At 40.7% G+C, this 17,578-nt stretch overlaps 1 protein-coding gene across 5 annotated transcripts in view; it reads left to right on the top strand.

Moving 5' to 3' along the window:
* Positions 1–3,306: 3,306 nt before the first annotated feature.
* TFCP2 (transcription factor CP2) overlaps positions 3,307–17,578 on the top strand; it is a 44,429-nt gene continuing 30,157 nt past the window's right edge. For 4 of the 5 annotated variants that reach the window (XM_049625477.1, XM_049625475.1, XM_049625474.1 and 1 more), the window contains exon 1: positions 3,307–4,162. In XM_049625477.1, the coding sequence (XP_049481434.1) occupies positions 4,041–4,162 (122 nt within the window). In that variant the 5' untranslated portion in view covers positions 3,307–4,040. The remainder of the gene's footprint in view (positions 4,163–17,578) is intronic. The other variant, XM_049625476.1, reaches the window with a different exon arrangement.

Genomic DNA, 17,578 nt, shown 5'->3' with positions numbered 1-17,578 from the left:
AAAGCGGCACATTTTGGGGAGGCTCATTCTGAACCTCTTCAGTTCCATCTAAACAGTGTCTGTTTCGGGACCTAATCTAGAGAAATGAGCCCTTTGCAGATAAGCCTTAACGCCACCCAAATGGTCCAGAATACTGAATTTGGAACTCTGTGCCACAGGTATTCTAGTTAGTCATACTTATTATCTCTAGTAAGAGCCGTGATTTGCGTTGTGGGATGAATTTACGCATACAAACTTTGGTTTATTGATAGGCGGTGCTGGATTTCCAGGGGAATGCCTGGTGATCTTTTCTTGGAAGCAGAGTTCCCAGGGCTATCCCTGGAATCCCTGTTTCTAGCCCTGGCACTCCAATTTCACTCTGAGTTGCACTGGGAAAGGGAGAGGAAGGAAAAAGTCCATTTCCCCCAGGCACAGAATTCCAGGGGTAAACAATCAAATCTTTTCCCCACAGAGGGATCTGGGCTCACAGACATAAATCTCAAGGCTGATCTGCATTCCAATTGGGAGGGAAGCTTAGGAATTATTTTCCATCTTACCCAGTTTATTTTAGAATTAATAAGTGGCAAGGAGGACTTTTGTGAAGTCTTTATTTTGGTTCAGAATTTAAACTTGAGCTGAAGCATTTCTGAGAAGAACATGTCTGTCTTTTTCTAAATATTTTCCAGAGGACAGGGCTCTATGAGATTCTTGGATATGGCAATGATCTCTTCCAAACATCTAATATGAATATTCCTTGCTTTATTTTAAAGTTATTCACTTTGTGCTCTTTTTCTGCATGTTTTTAAGATTTCATTTTTAAATGTTTATTTATTTATTTTCAGAAGAGAGAGACAGAGCATGAGCAGGAGAGGGGCAGAGAGAAAGGGAGACAGAGAATCGCAAACAGGCTCCAAGCGGTCAGCACACAGCCAGACATGGGGCTCAAACTCACGAACTGTGAGATCATGACCTGAGCAGAAATCAAGAGTTGGCCACTCAACTGACTGAGCCACCCACGTGCCCCTAAGATTTTAAGTAATATCCACACCCAACGTGGGGCATGAACCCCCAATCCCAAGATCAAGAGTCACATGCTCTACTGACTGAGCCAGCCAGGCGCCCCTATTTTTCTGCAGATTAAAAAAAAATGCTTCAGAGCACCTGGGTGGCTTAGTCGGTTAAGTGTCTGACTCTTGATGTCAACTCAGGTCATGATCTCATGGTTTGTGGGTTTGAGTCCCATGTCAGGCTCCGTGCTGGCAGTGCAGAGCCCGCTTACAATTCTCTCTCTGTCCCTCCTCCTCCTCCTCTCTCTCTAAGATGAATAAATCAACTTTTAAAAAATGCTTCATTCAAGCTATCTTCACATGACCAGTTTTTGAAAATTTATGTTCTCACCTCCACAGGCTTCAAAATGCATCTCTGAAAAGAAGGCTAGGTAGGAAGCAGATGTTTTTTTAGGTTAAAACCATCTACAGGGACACAGTGGCATGATGATTACATGTCCAGACTGTGAGATCAGTCAGGCTTCACCACTCACAAGCTGAGTGACCCTGGACAAGTCAATTAATTTTTCTGAGCCTCAGTTTCTTGATCTATGAAATGCATCTAATAATGGTACCTTTCTTACAGGAGTGATGTGAGAATTAAATGAGATTATGTACATAAAACACCTAGTCAGGGGTTGGCACTTAGGAAAGGCTCAGTAAATATGAGCCTCTCATTATTACATCAGAGATTTAAAGTTACTTGCCCAGATGATGCATGTCGAGATGGAGTTGTCATTCAAGGAGGCATGGTTCCACCTAAAAGGCATGTAAAAATACTACCATGGATCTAATGTTCGTTTACAAAGAATTTTGATTATGGCATCTCTCTTTTGGCTTCTGAGCCCAGTTCCAGTTGCTTTACTCATAGGCACGTTTAAAAAAAAAATTTTTTTTAATGTTTATTTATTTTTGAGAGAGACAGAGAGGCAGTGCGAGCAGGGGAGGGGCAGAGAGAGAGAGGGAGACACAGAATCTGAAGCAGGCTCCAGGCTCTGAGCCGTCAGCACAGAGCCCGACCCAGGGGCCTGAACCCACGAAACGCGAGATCATGACCTGAGTCAAAGTTGGACGCTTAACTGACTGAGCCACCCAGGTGCCCTTATTTATTTTTAAAGTTTATTTATTTTGAGAGAGAGTGAGAGAGCAGGAGGGGCAGAGGGAGAGAGAGGGAATCCCAAGCAGGCTCTGCACTGTCAGTGCTAGCCACATGCAGGGCTCAAACTCAGCAAACATGAGATCATGACTGAGGTATCTAGGCACCCCTCAATAAGCATTTTTAAAAAGTCCTATTGAATGCAGAAACTATACTAGGAGATATGTAGAACACAAGCCTGAGAAAGATTTCTTTCCTATTATTTAGGAAATCGCAGTCTAGCGAAACAGGCAAATATATACAATTCAGGACGAACTGTAAAAAGTTAAATAATGAAATACAACAATGAGCCAATACTTTCACATATAGGCGGTGTTTTATAGTGAAAAATATCATCAGACTTTGGAATCAGCTCTGAAGTTGGCACGGTAACTTAGTTGTGGGCAATTTAGCCCCATTAGCCTTCTTTCCTTACTAGTAAAATGAGGGTCATAAATATTTACCCTTAGAATTATAATTCTAATTGCAAGATTGTCTTGAGGATTACTAACAACGTAATAAAGTTCCTGGCATATAGTTGATGCTTGATAAACAATGGACATTACTATTTAATCCTAATAGGACGAAGGGGGAGCAGGGATGGTTATCCTTGCTTTTCAAATGAGGAAACGAAATCTCGGTGAGATAAGTGATTATTCGAAAAGTCACCAAACTAGCAAGTGAAGACGCCAACCCAAATCGTGATCTTCAGACCACGACCTTTTGAAAACGACAACTTTCACCTATCTCATGCCTGTTCTAACGCATCAGGGGGAATGCGGAAGATGAGTAGAAGCCGAGCCTTGACCTTCGGAGAGGTGAGTTTAAGGAGAGCGAGCATTCCAGGAGCAAAGGAACCCCTACAGGGAGCTCTGGGGAAACGGTCCGGAGTCCTCCAGGGGCCGGGGTGAGTTCGGTAAGACTAGAGTGAAGGCTCCATCCACGCCCTAGAGTGTCGACTTGGTACACACGACCCTAGGCAGGACTCAGGTAGCCTCAGAAAGAGCCATTTAAACGGCAGACACCCGACGCACGCGGGGTCCTCTCCCAGACCGCCCAGCCCATCTCCGGGGGCGGGGAGGGGCCGTCGCGCAGCTAGCCTATCATCACTGCCGAAGCCCGCGAACTCTCTTCCTCATTGGCGACCTCCGGGGTGACGTCATGTTCGGCGGACCCGCAAAGGAAGAGGGCGCCATGATTGGTTGGCGCCGGGGCGGCGGGCGGTGGAGGACCCTGGCGAGTCTAGGTTTCCAGCCGGTGCTGGACTTTCCCCTTCCATGTTCCGAGGCTCTGGGGGACTGCAGAGGGCGGGGAGTCGGCTCGGCGGAGACCTGGATTGGGTTCTAAGAGCCGTGGGGTTGAGAAGGGGTGACCGGAAGTGATCTTGGGACTGACCGGAAGCGAGGCCTGGAGGGGAAAGGGAGAGCGGGTCCCGGGAGGGAGGGGGGCTTCCAGCAGAAGGGGACGGGGGAGAAAGGTGCGAAAGCGCCGTGGGAGTGCCGGGTAGGGAGTGGGTCGCTGCTGCTGGTCTGTTTGGGAGGCAGCAAGTGACCACCACGAGCTCGAGGGGAGAGCCCAAGCAGTGGGAGTGCGGGAGCCTAGGGCTGCCTCAGCGGAATCTGGAATAGCTAAGCACAGGGGCCCTCGCACGGCTCCAAAGAACTGGGTGGGAGGGATTTTGGAAGTCGAGGCAGGAGCCAGGAGCTGAGGGTACGGCAGATTAGTTGTGCGGGAAGTGCGGTTCGGGCTTGGGGGTGGTCGGTGGGGACGGCGTGGGAGATCTTGGTTTGGAGTTTTCCAGTCTTGCCCCCATTGGGTAGAATCACACTACTTGCCTTTGTACAAGAAACGGTGTCTCCTGGGGCAAGGAAGGAGCCAGCATGGCCTGGGCTCTGAAGCTGCCTCTGGCCGATGAAGTGATTGAATCTGGGCTGGTGCAGGACTTTGATGCTAGTCTGTCCGGGATCGGCCAGGAACTGGGTGCTGGTGCCTATAGCATGAGGTGAGTGAGATTTTTACCTGACCCTGCACCTTCTGAATAACAAAAGCAGGGAAGGGAATAAATAAGGTTGGAGGGGTGTGGGAGGGAGGTATTTAGAGTTAAATAAGCTGTCTGCGGTTAGGGAAAATTGACTTTTTTCTTTGTTACTTGGAGTAGTGACTACTGTGGAAGAAATGGAAGAAGAAGGCAGTGTCAGGTCTGTGCAGGATCAGTGGAAGAAGCAGGAATGGCCCTTGGCTAGCAACCAGATGAATGTTGAGAGGCCGTTGTGCCAGTGTGAGAGATTGGAGACCTATAGTGTGTATGTGTATATGTGGTCAGGTTGGGCTGGAGGTGTGTGAAGGGGCCACATCTGGGGAGTTGGGAGCTGGGGTTTATTGATGAATATTGGTTGACTGCTTCTTGGAAGGAAACCTTGGTGAAGAAGCCCACACATCTGTACCTTAGCTTGCTTTAAGGATTAATTCTAGGATGTCTGCCTTTTGAAACATAAGCTATGAAAAGAAAAAGTGTCAGAGAACTTTTAGATACTTCTAGATCTTAGTGTATCAAGTCAAATATTGATCAGAAATAAAAATCTCCTATGAAAGAAGCATAACCTCCCGTGTAATTTATTTGCATGCATTAGTTATTTCATTTCCCCAGTATAGTTTGTTTCGTTTATGAGATGTACGAGAATCAGGTCTGGAAATGTTGAAACACCTGCACGTGAGGGTTAGATGGAATATAATTGGGTTTCCAAATGCATTATAAGGCTCAATCTAAATAAGTGAGTTAGAAGAGACTTCAGAACTTAACAGTTTGAGTTTATAGGAGAAAGATGTTTTTTATGGTGAAAGCGGACAAATTTTGTGTTTTGATCACGAGATACTTTGAGAGTTATGTAATGTAAACTTCTTGTCTTTATCTCTGCTAACCCAAAATGGATTTTTCTCAAGTAAAATAATGAGTTAGAACTTAGTACTTCACCTTCAGGAATCTGTGCTTACAGCTAGAATAATAAAGGCTATCTTGTATACATACTTAAGTGATTTTCAGGGAAGTTTAAGTGCTATCATGCAATGCTCTTAGTGTTAAGAAATTTAACTCTAGTTTTGTCTGTCCTTGTTTACATAAGTCTGGCCCGAAAAATAGAGATTAACTTGGTCTGAAAATAAATGCCCTAACCCTGAGCTTATTATACTCAGTGTCTGACATAATAGTTGATAATTCATACTGTTGTTCATGTAAAGACTACCACAGCAAAAAGTTTGGTTTTGTCTAGTTTGTCAGAAGATGGAGGTAATTAACTATAGCCATACTTGTTATAAAAATAGTTAACATCGTCAACATTCTGTGCGTGTGTCATGTGCTTTCCGTACCATATAACCTTACATTTAAAACTGCTTTCCGGTGTCATACCCCGAATGGTCTACGCTGGTATTAGTAGAATGGTTTGCAAATTCACACCTTTAGAATTTTTTTCTAACATCAATTCTGCAAGAGTTTTCCAAACATCACTTTCTGTTTTCCCCAGAGCACGATGTGCCAAAATGTCAAGTATTTTTTCTTTCTTTTTTTTCACCTTCCTCTTTTTCCTGCATTTTGCTCTTGTCACTCTTCTCCTGACTTTGATACACGTTTAATCATTTGCATTAATTTGTGTTAATTAGATATTAGTTCTCAAACGTTTGTGTTCATGAGAGTCCTCTAGAGTGCTTATTTAAAAATAGTTCCCAGGGCCTCATCTTCACTGATTTTTCTGGGGCACAGGCCAGAAATCTGATTTTTTAAACAAGTTCTTAGGTGATTTTGATGCAGGTAATCCAGCGACCACATGTTGAGAAGCACTGACTGGAGGAGTTTTTATACACAAAGACCATGATTCTTTGCTCTTTGTGTTTCTCTCTATAATTAAACCTTCTAATCGATTTTCCTACACCTTTATTAGGGAAAATGTTCTCTTTGTCAAGCTATTTGTTTTGTAAAATACATTCTCTGATGTATTCATTCTAACCTAATTTTCTTATTTTCTGCTGCATCTTATAATGGTTTCACTTCAGATCTATTGATTTAGATTTTATAAAGATTCACCTTAACTGGATTTCTGTTTTGGACTTGATCTGCCCTTATATTCAGTAATATAAGGTATATTATAAGGTATATAAGAACCATTTTCTAAATGGTTCTTTAATATCTTTCTTACTTTTCCCCTTACACTTTAATACTTGGTACACACTTTTATTGTTAAAATAAAGGAAATCCCCTGAAAAAAATGCTAAGCGAAAGGAGCTAGTCACAAAAGATCACACAATATACGATTCCACTTCTATGAAATGTCCAGAATAGGCAAATCTGTAGAGACAGAAAGTAGAATAGTGGTTGGCTAGAGCTTGGGGAAAGAGGTAATGGGGGAGTGACTGCTGATGGTACTGGGTTTTTTGGGGGGTGGTTGATAAGTGTTCTAAAATTGTGGTCCGGGGCATCTGCCTGGTTGTCGGTAGAGCATGTAACTCTTGATGTTGGGGTTTGAACCCCATGTTGGGTGTGGCAATTAATTAAAATACATACATACATACATACATACATACATATATACATACCTGCAAATTAATTTTGATAGTTGGGCAATTCTGTGACTACACTAAAGACAACTGAACTGTACACCTTAGATGGGTGAATTGTATAGTACAGGAATTGTGTCAAAATAGTGCTGTTATAAAAAAAAAAAAGGAAAGAGGATCAAATTCTGTATATTGAAAAGAATTTTATGTCTTTCATTTTTTTTTAAGGTTGAGGTGGAATTCGCATCATGTAAAATTAACCATTTTAAAGTGAACAATTCAGTGTTATTTGGTACATTCGCAATGTTGTGCGACCACCCACCAATTCCATCAGTCCAAAAGAAAACCCTGTACCTCTTAATGCAGTTGCTCCCCATTTCCCCCTCCCCCTCTGTAGTCTGTGTGCATGGATTTGCCTATTTTGGATATTTCATATAAATGGAATCGTGTAACGTGTCCTTTAGTGTCTGGCTTCTTTCACTCAGCATCATGTTTTCAGGGTCCATTCACAGGTAGCATGTATCAGTAGTTCAGTATCTCACTCCTTTTTATGGCTGAATAACCCTTTCTATGTATATAACGCAGCTTGTTTATCCATTCATCAATTGGTAGACTGTAGGGGTTGTTTATAAAGGAGATGACCATGACATTTTGTTTTTAAATTTTTTAAATGTTTACTTATTTTTGAGAGGGAGAGAAAGAGAGAGCAGTGGAGGGGCAGAGAGAGGGAGACAAAGAACCCGAAGCAGGCTCCAGGCTCTGGGCTGTCAGCACAGAGCCCGACACAGGCTCGAACTCATGAGCCAAGCTGTGAGATCATGACCTGAGCCAAAGTCATATACTTAACTGACTGAGCCACCCAGATGCCCTGACCTGCAATGTTTATAAACGTTCGTATACAAGTTTCTGTGTAGATTTCTATTTTTCTGTTTTTTTCTGTGTAGATTTCTTTTAATTGAGGTATAATGATATATAACATTGTATTAGTTTAAGGTGTACAACATAATGATTATGTATTTGTATATATTGCAAAATGATCACAATGTCTAGTTAACATGTTTCACTGTACAAAACAATTTTTTTCTTATGAGAACTTTTAAAAATTAATTTATTTTTAATATAATTTATTGTCAAATTGGCTTCCATACAACACCCAGTGCTCATCCCAGCAAGTGCCCTCCTCAATGCCCATCATGCACTTTCCCCTCTCCCTCACCCCCCATCAACCCTCAGTTTGTTCTCTGTATTTGAGTCTTATGAGAACTTTTAAGAGCTACTCTCTTAGCAAGTTTCAAATCTGCATTACAGTATTATTAACTATAGTCACGATGCTGTACTAGACATATGTTTCCATTTCTCTTGGGTATATATATCTAGGCGTGGAATTGCTGGCTCATATGGTAATTCTATGCTTAACTTTTTTGTTTTTAAATCTAAAGACTTTTTAGAGCAGTTTAGGCTCACAGAAATACTGAGAGGAAGGTACAGAATTTTCCCATATACCCTCTTGCCTCCACACATGCATAGCCTCCCCTTTTATCAACATCATTTACCAGAGTGGTACCCACTCTGTGCCTACATTGATGAACCTAAATTGATGTATCATAATCACCCAAAGTCTGTAGTTTACCTGAGAGTTCCCTCTTGGTGGTATACATTCTGTGGTTTTGGGCCAATATAGAATGACACATACCCATCATAGAGTATCATACAGAGGATTTTCTCTGCTTTAAAAGTCCTGTGTGTTCTGGGTGGCTCAGTCGGTTGAGCATCTCAGGTCATGATCTCACGGTTTGTGGGTTCCAGCCCCACGTCCGACTCTGTGCTGATGACTCAGAGCCTGGAGCCTGCTTCGAGTTCTGTGTTTCCCTCTTTCTGCCCCTCCCCTGCTTGTGCTCTGTCTCTCTCTGTCTCTCAAAACTAAATAAATGTTTAAAAAAAAAAAAAAAAAAGATCAACTTGAAAAAAAAAAAAAGCCCTCTGTGTTCTGCCTATTCATTCCTCCACCCCAACCCTGACAACCACTGATTTTTTTTTTAATGTTTCCAGTTTTGCCTTTCTAGAATGTCATAAAATTGGAATCCTACAATATGTTGCCTTTTCAGATTAGCTTCTTTCACTTAGAAATATGCATTTAATATTCCTCTATGTCTTTTCATAGCTTGATAGCTCATTTCTTTTTAGTACTCAATAATATTCTATTGTCTGGATGTACCACAGTTTATTCATTCACCTACTGGAGGACATCTTGATTCCTTCCAAGTTTTGGCAATTATGAATAAAGCTGTTATAAACATCCATGTGTAGGTTTTCGTATAGAGATAATTTTCAACTCCTTTGGGTAAATACAAGGAATGCAACTCGGGATTATATGGTAAGAATATATTTAGTGTTGTTAAGAAAAGGCCAAACTGTCCTCCAAAGTGGCTGTACCATTTTGCATTCTTACTACAAATTGGTGAGAGTTCCCTTTGCTCCACATCCTTATCAGTATTTGGTGTTGTCAGTGTTCCGGATTTTGGCCATTCTGGTAGATGTATAGTATATACTAAACTTTTTCAAGAACTCTCAAGCTATTTTACATAACATCTGAACTGCTTTATGTTCCATCAGCAATGTATGAGGGTTCCTGTTTCTCTACACTCTTGTCAGGACTTTTTACTTCCTATTTTCTTTTGTTTTTTTAATTAAACCCATCCTAATGAGTGTGAAGTAGTATGTCATTGTGATCGTGTTTTGCTATTCCTTGACCATGAAGTTGAACATCTTTTCACGTACTTGCTGGCCATTTGTAGATCTTCTTTGGGGAAGTGTCTTTTCAAGTCTTCTTTTTTTTAAAGATTTCATTTTTAAATCTCCACACCCAACTTGGGGCTCAAACTTACAACCCCGAGATCAAGAGTTACATGCTGTACCAACTGAGCCAGCCAGGCACCCCATCAACCGACATATGGTCCCCCGCTTACGATGGTTCAACTTATGATTTTTTTGACTTTACAGTGGTGCAAAAGTGATACACATGGTAGAAACCATACTTCCAGTTTTGAATTTTGAACTTTAACTGGGCTGGTGGTATGAAGTCCAATACTTTTTCATGATGCTGGGCAGTGGCAGTGAGCCACAGCTCCCAGTTGGCCAGGTGATCATGAGGGTTGCAAATGATATGCTTATAACTGTACAGTATCCATACAACCATTCCATTTTTTACCTTCAGTACAGTACTCAATAAACTACATGATATTCAACACTTCGTTATAATATACGCTTTGTGTAAGATGATTTTACCCAACAGTAGGTTGATGTAAGTGTTCTGAGTACATTTGGCTAGGTTAAGCTATGATGTTTGGTAGGTTAGATGTATTAAATACATTTTTGACTGACAGTATTTTCAGCTTACGATGGGTTTATTGGGATGTAACCCCGTTGTAAGTCAAGGAAAAGCTGTACAAGTCTTTCATACCATTGGCTAAATTTATTCCTGTGTATTTTACTCTTTTGGATACTATTATACATGGAATTGTTTTCTTAATTTCCTCTTTGAATTGTTTATTGCTGGCAATAACTACTGATTATTTAGAAACTACTGATTTTTTATGTTGATCTCATATCCTGTAACTTTGCTGAATTCTTTTTTTAGCTTTGGTAACATTTTCCTGGACTTATGGGATTTTCTGTATGTAGAGTCATGTCATATGCAAATAGATATAGCTTCACTTTTTCTTTTCCTGTTTGTATGCTTTTTATTTGTTTTTCTTGCTTAATTGGTCTTGCAAGGACTTCCAGTACAATGTTGAATAGTAGTAGTGAAAGTGGGCATCTTTAGCTTATTCCTGATTTTAGAGGGAAAGCTTTCAGTTTTTCACCACTGAGCTGTGAATTTTTCATAAATGCCTTTTTAATTTTGAGGAAGTTTCTATTCCTAGGTTGTTGTGTGTGTATGTACGTGTGTGTGTGTCTGTACGAATGTCCGTGTGTATTATTATGGTAAAATACACATAAAATTTACCATTTTAGCTATTTTTAAGTGTATAGTTCAGTGGCATTAAGTACATTCACATTGTTGTGAATTTGTTGTGCAAATATTACCACCATCCATCTCCAGAATATTTTTAGTTTCCCAAACAGAAACTCTCTACCCATTAATCACTAACTCGCCTAGTTCCTGACAACCCCCATTTTACTTTCTGTCTCTATGAATTTGACTACTCTAGGAATCTCATGTAAGTGGAATCATACAAATTTGTCCTTATCTTATTTCACTTAGCATAATGTCTTCAAGGTTTTGCTGAGTGTTTTTATTGTGACAGGTGCTGAATTTTGTCCAGTGCATTTTCTGTGTCTGTTGAGATGATCATGTGGTATATTACGTTGATTTCTTTCTGTTGAACCACCCTTATATTTCTGGGAAAAATCCTACTTGGTTATAGTGTATGATCATTGGATTCAGTTTGCTAGTACAGTATTTTGTTGAGGATTTTTGTGTCTTTATTCATAAGGGATATTGGTCTGCTTTTCCTGTGATGTTTTTTTACACATTTTTTAAATGTTTATTATTTTTGAGAGAGAGAGAGAGAGAGAGAGTGGGGGTAGGAGCAGAGAGAGAGGGAGACACAGAACCCAATGTAGGGCTTGATCTCATGACCCTGAGATCATGACCTGAGCTGAAATCATGAGCGGGTTGCTTAACCAAATGAGCTACCCAGGTACCCCTCTTGTAACAACTTTTGACTTAAGTTCTATTTTGTTTGATATATATGTTTTTAAATTTTTTTACTGTTTGTTTATTTTTGAGAGAGAGAGTGTGAGCAGGGGAGGGGCAGGGAGAGAGGAAGACACAGCATCTGAAGCCGACTCCAGGCTTCAAGCTGTCAGCACAGAGCTCTATGTTGGGCTCAAACTCAGGAACCGTGAGATCATGACCTGAGCCAAAGTCAGATGCTTAACCGACTGAGCCACCCAGGCGCCCCTATTTGATATATTTTTAAAAAATGTTTATCCCATTTATTTTGAGAGAGAGAGAGGGAGACAGAGTGCTGGAGAGGGGCAGAGAGAGAGGAGAGAGAGAATCCCAAGCAGGATCCACACTGTCAGCACAGGGCCCAACGCAGGGCTCGATTTCACAAACTGTGAGACCATGACCCAAGCGGCAGTCAAAAGTTGGTAGCTGAACTAACTGAGCCACCCAGGAGCCTCTTGTTTGATATTTGACTAGTCACTTCAGTTCTCTTTTGGTTACTGTTTTCATAGAATATCCTCTTTCACTGTTTTCCTTTTAACCTATTTGTGTGTTGTATCTGAAGTGAGTCTTCTATAAGCAACATGTGGTTGGTCACATGTTGACCACAAGAACAAATATCTTTTTCCCCAATCTGTGTCTTTAATCGGTGAGTTAATCCATTTGTACTTAAAGTGATTACTGACAATGAAGAACTAATTTCTGCCATTGTGCTATTTGTTTTCTATATGTCATATTCTTTTGTTCCTCAATTACTCCAATATGTCTTCTTTTGTGTTTGATTTTTTCTTTTTCTTTTTTTTTTTTTTAAACGTTTATTTATTTTTGAGACAGAGATAGAGCATGAATGGGGGAGGGACAGAGAGAGAGGGAGACACAGAATCGGAAGCAGGCTCCAGGCTCTGAGCAGTCAGCACAGAGCCCGACGCGGGGCTCGAACTCACGGACCACGAGATCATGACCTGAGCTGAAGTCGGACGCTCAACCGACTGAGCCACCCAGGCGCCCCGTGTTTGATTTTTTCTAATGTATCATTTTCATTTCTTCTTTACTTCCTTTTTTTTTTTGTATATTTTTAAAGTTATTTTCTTAGTGGTTACCGTGGGGATTACAGTTAATATCCTAAGTGTATAGGAATCTAATTTGAATTGATAACAATTTAGCTTCAAGAGCATACATTAAACTAGACTTCTTATGATGATCATTTTGCAATATCTATAAAAATCAAATCATTATGTTGTACACCTGAAATTAATATAATGTTATATGTCAATTATATCACAAATTTATTTATTTTTTTATTATTTTTTTAATGTTTTTTTTTTTTTTTTTTTTTTTTTTTTTTAATTTTTGGGACAGAGAGAGACAGAGCATAAACGGGGGAGGGTCAGAGAGAGAGGGAGACACAGAATCGGAAACAGGCTCCAGGCTCCGAGCCATCAGCCCAGAGCCTGACGCGGGGCTCGAACTCACGGACCGTGAGATCGTGACCTGGCTGAAGTCGGACGCTTAACCGACTGCGCCACCCAGGCGCCCCTTAATGTTTATTTTTGAGAGAGAGACAGAGACAGAGCCCAAGGGAGGAGGGGCAGAGAGAGGGAGACACAGAATCTGAAGCAGGCTCCAGGCTCTGAACTGTCAGCATAGAGCCTGATGCAGGGCTCAAACTCAAGAGCTGGGAGATCATGACCTGAACCGAAGTTGGATGCTTGACAACTGAGCCACCCAGGCGCCCCAATTATATAACAACTTAAAAAAAAGAGCATACATTAACTCTGTTCCTGTCAGTTCTGTTTCCATTCTTTATGTTGTTATTGTCACAAATTATGTCTTTATACACTGTGTGCTTGTTACAATAGATTTATAATTATTGTTTTATGCATTTGTCTTTTTTTTTTTAATTTTTTTTTTTAACGTTTATTTATTTTTGAGACAGAGAGAGACAGAGCATGAACGGGGGAGGGTCAGAGAGAGAGGGAGACACAGAATCTGAAACAGGCTCCAGGCTCTGAGCAGTCAGCACAGAGCCCGACGCGGGGCTCGAATTCACATACCGTGAGATCGTGACCTGAGCCGAAGTCGAACGCTTAACCAACTGAGCCACCCAGGCGCCCCTGCATTTGTCTTTTTAAAAAAATTTTTTTTTTTTAATGTTTATTTATTTTTGAGACAGAGAGAGACAGAGCATGAACAGGGGAGGATCAGAGAGAGAGGGAGACACAGAATCCGAAACAGGCTCCGGGCTCTGAGCTGTCAGCACAGAACCCAGTGCGGGGCTCGAACCCACAGACCGCGAGATCATGACCTGGGCCGAAGTCGGACGCTCAACCGACTGAGCCACCCAGGCGCCCCAATGCATTTGTCTTTTTTAAAAATATTTTTAAGTAAGCTCTACACTCAATGTGGATCTCAAATTCACAACCCCCAAGATCAAAAGTTGCACGTTCCACCAGCCAGGTGCCCCTATGTATTCGTCTTTTAAGTCACATAGGAAACAAAAAGAAGAGGTTACATACCAAAAATATGGTATGCTAGCTTTTGTATTTTACCTGTGTGACCTGTGTAATGATCTTTATTTCTTCATATGACTGTGAGTTACCATCTAGTGTTCTTTCATTTCAGGCTGAAAGATTTCCTTTAGCATTTATTGTAGGGCAGGTTTATTAGCAATGAACTTCCTTACCTTTTGTTGAGAAATATTTTAATTTCTCCTTCATCTTAGAATTCTTGGTTGATAGTTTTTACTTTCAACACGTTACATATATCATCCCACTGCCTCTGGCCTCCATGGTTTCTGATGAGATATTGGCTATTAATTTCATTGAGTTTCCCTCATAATGTGATGAGTCACTTTTTGCTGCTTTGAAGATTCTCTCTTTTCAACAGTTTGAATATTGTGTACCTTGCTGTGGCTGTCTTTGAATTTATTCTTTTGAAGTTTGTTGAGCTCCTTGAATGTGTAGATTCACGTGTGTCATCAATTTGGAAAGTTTTTAACCATTATTTCTTCAAAAACTTTTCTCCCTTTTTCTCTCCTTCTTCTCCTGGGACTCCCATAATACGCACATTGGTACACTTGATGGTGTACCATTGTATTCTTAGGTTCTATTTAGTTTTCTTCATTTTTGTTTTTGCTCTTCAGCCTGAGTAACCTCAATTTGCCATCTTCAAGTTTGCTGATTCTTTCTTCTGTTGATCTTCTGTTGAGTCCCTCTAGTATATTTTTAATTCCAGCTCTTGTACTTTTGGGTCCAGAATTTCTATTTGTTTACTTTTTATAACTTTGATCTTTTGTTGCTATTCTTTAGTTGCTCATACATTGTTTTCCTGGTTTCCTTTAGTTATTTGTCCATGGTTTCCTTCAGCTCTTTGGGCATATTTAAGATAGTTAATTTAAGGTCTTTGTATATTAAGTCTAGTGTCTAGGCTTGCTCAAGGATAGTTTCTGTCAATTTCTCTTTTCGTGTGAATTGGCCATACTTTCCTTAATCTTTGTATGCTTTGTAATTTTTCGTTTAGAACTGGACATTTTGAGTATTGTAATATGGTAGCTCTGGAAATCAGATTCTACTCCCTCCCTGGAGATTACTGTTGTTACTTGATTAAAGCTGAAGTTGTCCATTTATTTAGTGACTTTCCCAAAGTGTTTTTGTAAAGAATGCGTTCCTTATTTTTTTGTGAACACTGAAGTCTCTTCTATGAGCTCCGTGGTCCGCCAATGACTTGACAGAAATTTTCTTAAATGCTTGGATCTAATAAGAAAAAATGGGGGAAAAAAAGAATGTTCTGTTTCTTTAAATCCCTTTGTCTGACTCTGCTAAGGAAGCCACCTCAGCCATGGTGGTTGAAACAATGTCCAGCCTGTGTGCCAGCTCTTCAGCGATCAAAAGCAGTAATCAGAATATATAATGCTGATTTTTGGAGGACAAGGTCCCTATTGCCCACCCTGACACCAGCAGACTGCAACAGGATCCCAGGCTACTGTCCCCACAGCTGTCTGCCATGGGACTGGGAGCTAGGGGAAGGTAGATGGTGTGCCAGATGCTGAAATTCACTAAAATTTACCAGCCTCTTTCTTCATCAAGCATTCCCTTGTTTGCTGCAAGTATTTGACTAGATTCCAGAGTTCCAGAATAGTTGCTTCAAGCATTTTGTGCCGGCTCAATAGTTATTTTGGTGGAGGGACCAATTCCTGGAGCTTCCTACTGTGCAGTCTTTCATGACCTCTGTCCTTAATCTGTAGTAGCCTTTTAACTGGTCCAGCCCTGCTTCCAACTCTGCACTCATCACCCCCATAGCCTGTTCTCTACACAGAAACTTAGAAGTCTATGTGTATTCTGTTCATAAAAAATAATAACAATTTCAGACTTGCAGAAGATTTGCAAAAACAGTGCAAAGAAATTGTAAATACCCTTCACCAAGATTACTCACATGTTAACATTTTGCTATATTTGTTTTATCTTCCTCTCTTCTGCTCCTCCCCAACACCTAGAATTATTATTATTTTTTTAATCTGAACTGTTTAAGTTGCAGTTGCAGTGTCCCTTAACACCCAAATACTTCAGTGTGTATTTTTAAAAAACATGAAATTCTCTGGTGGAGGGGCAGGAAAGAAACATGAAATGCTCCTACGTAACTATAATATAGTGATCAAAATTAGGAGCTTAACACACAATACCGTGTATGGTCTAATCTGTGGACCTTATTCAGATTTTGCCAATTGTCCCAATAATGTCCTTTATAGCAAAAAAATATCCAAGATCATGTATTGATTCAGTTGTCATGTCTTTTATCTCCTTTAATCTAGAGCAGATCATGAGTCTTTGTATTTTTTTTTTAACGTTTATTTATTTGTGAGACAGAGAGAGACAGAGCATGAACGGGGGAGGGGCAGAGAGAGAGGGAGACACAGAATCAGAAGCAGGCTCCAGGCTCTGAGCCATCAGCCCAGAGCCCGACGCAGAGCTCGAACCCACGGACCGCGAGATCGTGACCTGAGCCAAAGTCGGACGCCCAACCGACTGAGCCACCCAGGTGCCCCGAGTCTTTGTATTTTTATGACATTAACAATTTGATGGGTAGAGGTCAGTTATTTTGTAGAATATCCCTCAGTTTGGGTTTGTCTGATGTTTTCCTCATGGTAGATTTAGGTTATGCGCTTTGGGTGGTACTACCTAAGAAGGGATGCTGAGTTCTCTGTGTATCATATTAGGGTACACATGCTATTGACTGGTCCCATTGCTGGCAATGTTAATTTTGACCACTTAGTTAAGGTGGGGTATGCCAATTTTCTCCATTATAAATTTATTGCTTTGCCTTTTGTAATTAGTATTCTGTAGGGGCGACATTTTGACACCATGTAAATATCCTATTTTCAAATTTTCACCAACCAGCTTTAGCATTTATTGATGATTCTTGCCCTAATCAGTTTTCTTTATGATGATTGCTAAATGATGATTTTCATATATATATATATATATATGTATGTATATATTTTAGCTTTATGTATTTATTTTTGAGAGAGACAGAGACTGCATGAACAGGGGAGGGGCAGAGAGAGAGAGAGGGAGAGAATTCCAAGCAGGCTCTGCCCTGTCAGCACAGAGCCCGATGCAGGGTTTGAACTCATGAAACCCTGAGATCATGACCTGAGCTGAAACCAAGAGTGGGATGCTTAACCGACTAAGCCACACAGACGTCCCAAATGATGACTTTCTAATTATGTCTTTCCTTCTACATTTACTAGTTGGCTGTCTACTGTAAGAGGGAACTTTCCCTTCTTATTGATTTATTTTTAACAATGTAGTCTCAGATTTTTACTTTATTCAATATGTTGTAATCTTTTACTACCATTATATATCTTGATTAAATTATTCCAGATTTGGCCAGAAGAACCCCTTCAAACTGGCTCTGCACAGAAGCCTTTTATTTATTTATTGTTAAATGTTTGTTTATTGAGAGAGAGCATGAGAGCACATGTGCACAAGCAGGGGAGGGACAAAGAGAGAGAGGGAGACACAGAATCTGAAGCAGGCTCCAGGCTCCAAGCTGTCAGCTCAGAGCCCAACATGGGGCTCAAACTCACTATGAGATCGTGACCTGAGCTGAAGTCAGACGCTTAACTGACTGAGCCACCCA

Source organism: Panthera uncia, chromosome B4, assembly GCF_023721935.1.
Source record: "Panthera uncia isolate 11264 chromosome B4, Puncia_PCG_1.0, whole genome shotgun sequence".
In the NCBI taxonomy this organism is placed as follows: Eukaryota; Metazoa; Chordata; class Mammalia; order Carnivora; family Felidae; genus Panthera; species Panthera uncia.
Note: the sequence above shows the minus strand (reverse complement) of the source record. Positions and strands in the feature narration are given on the sequence as shown.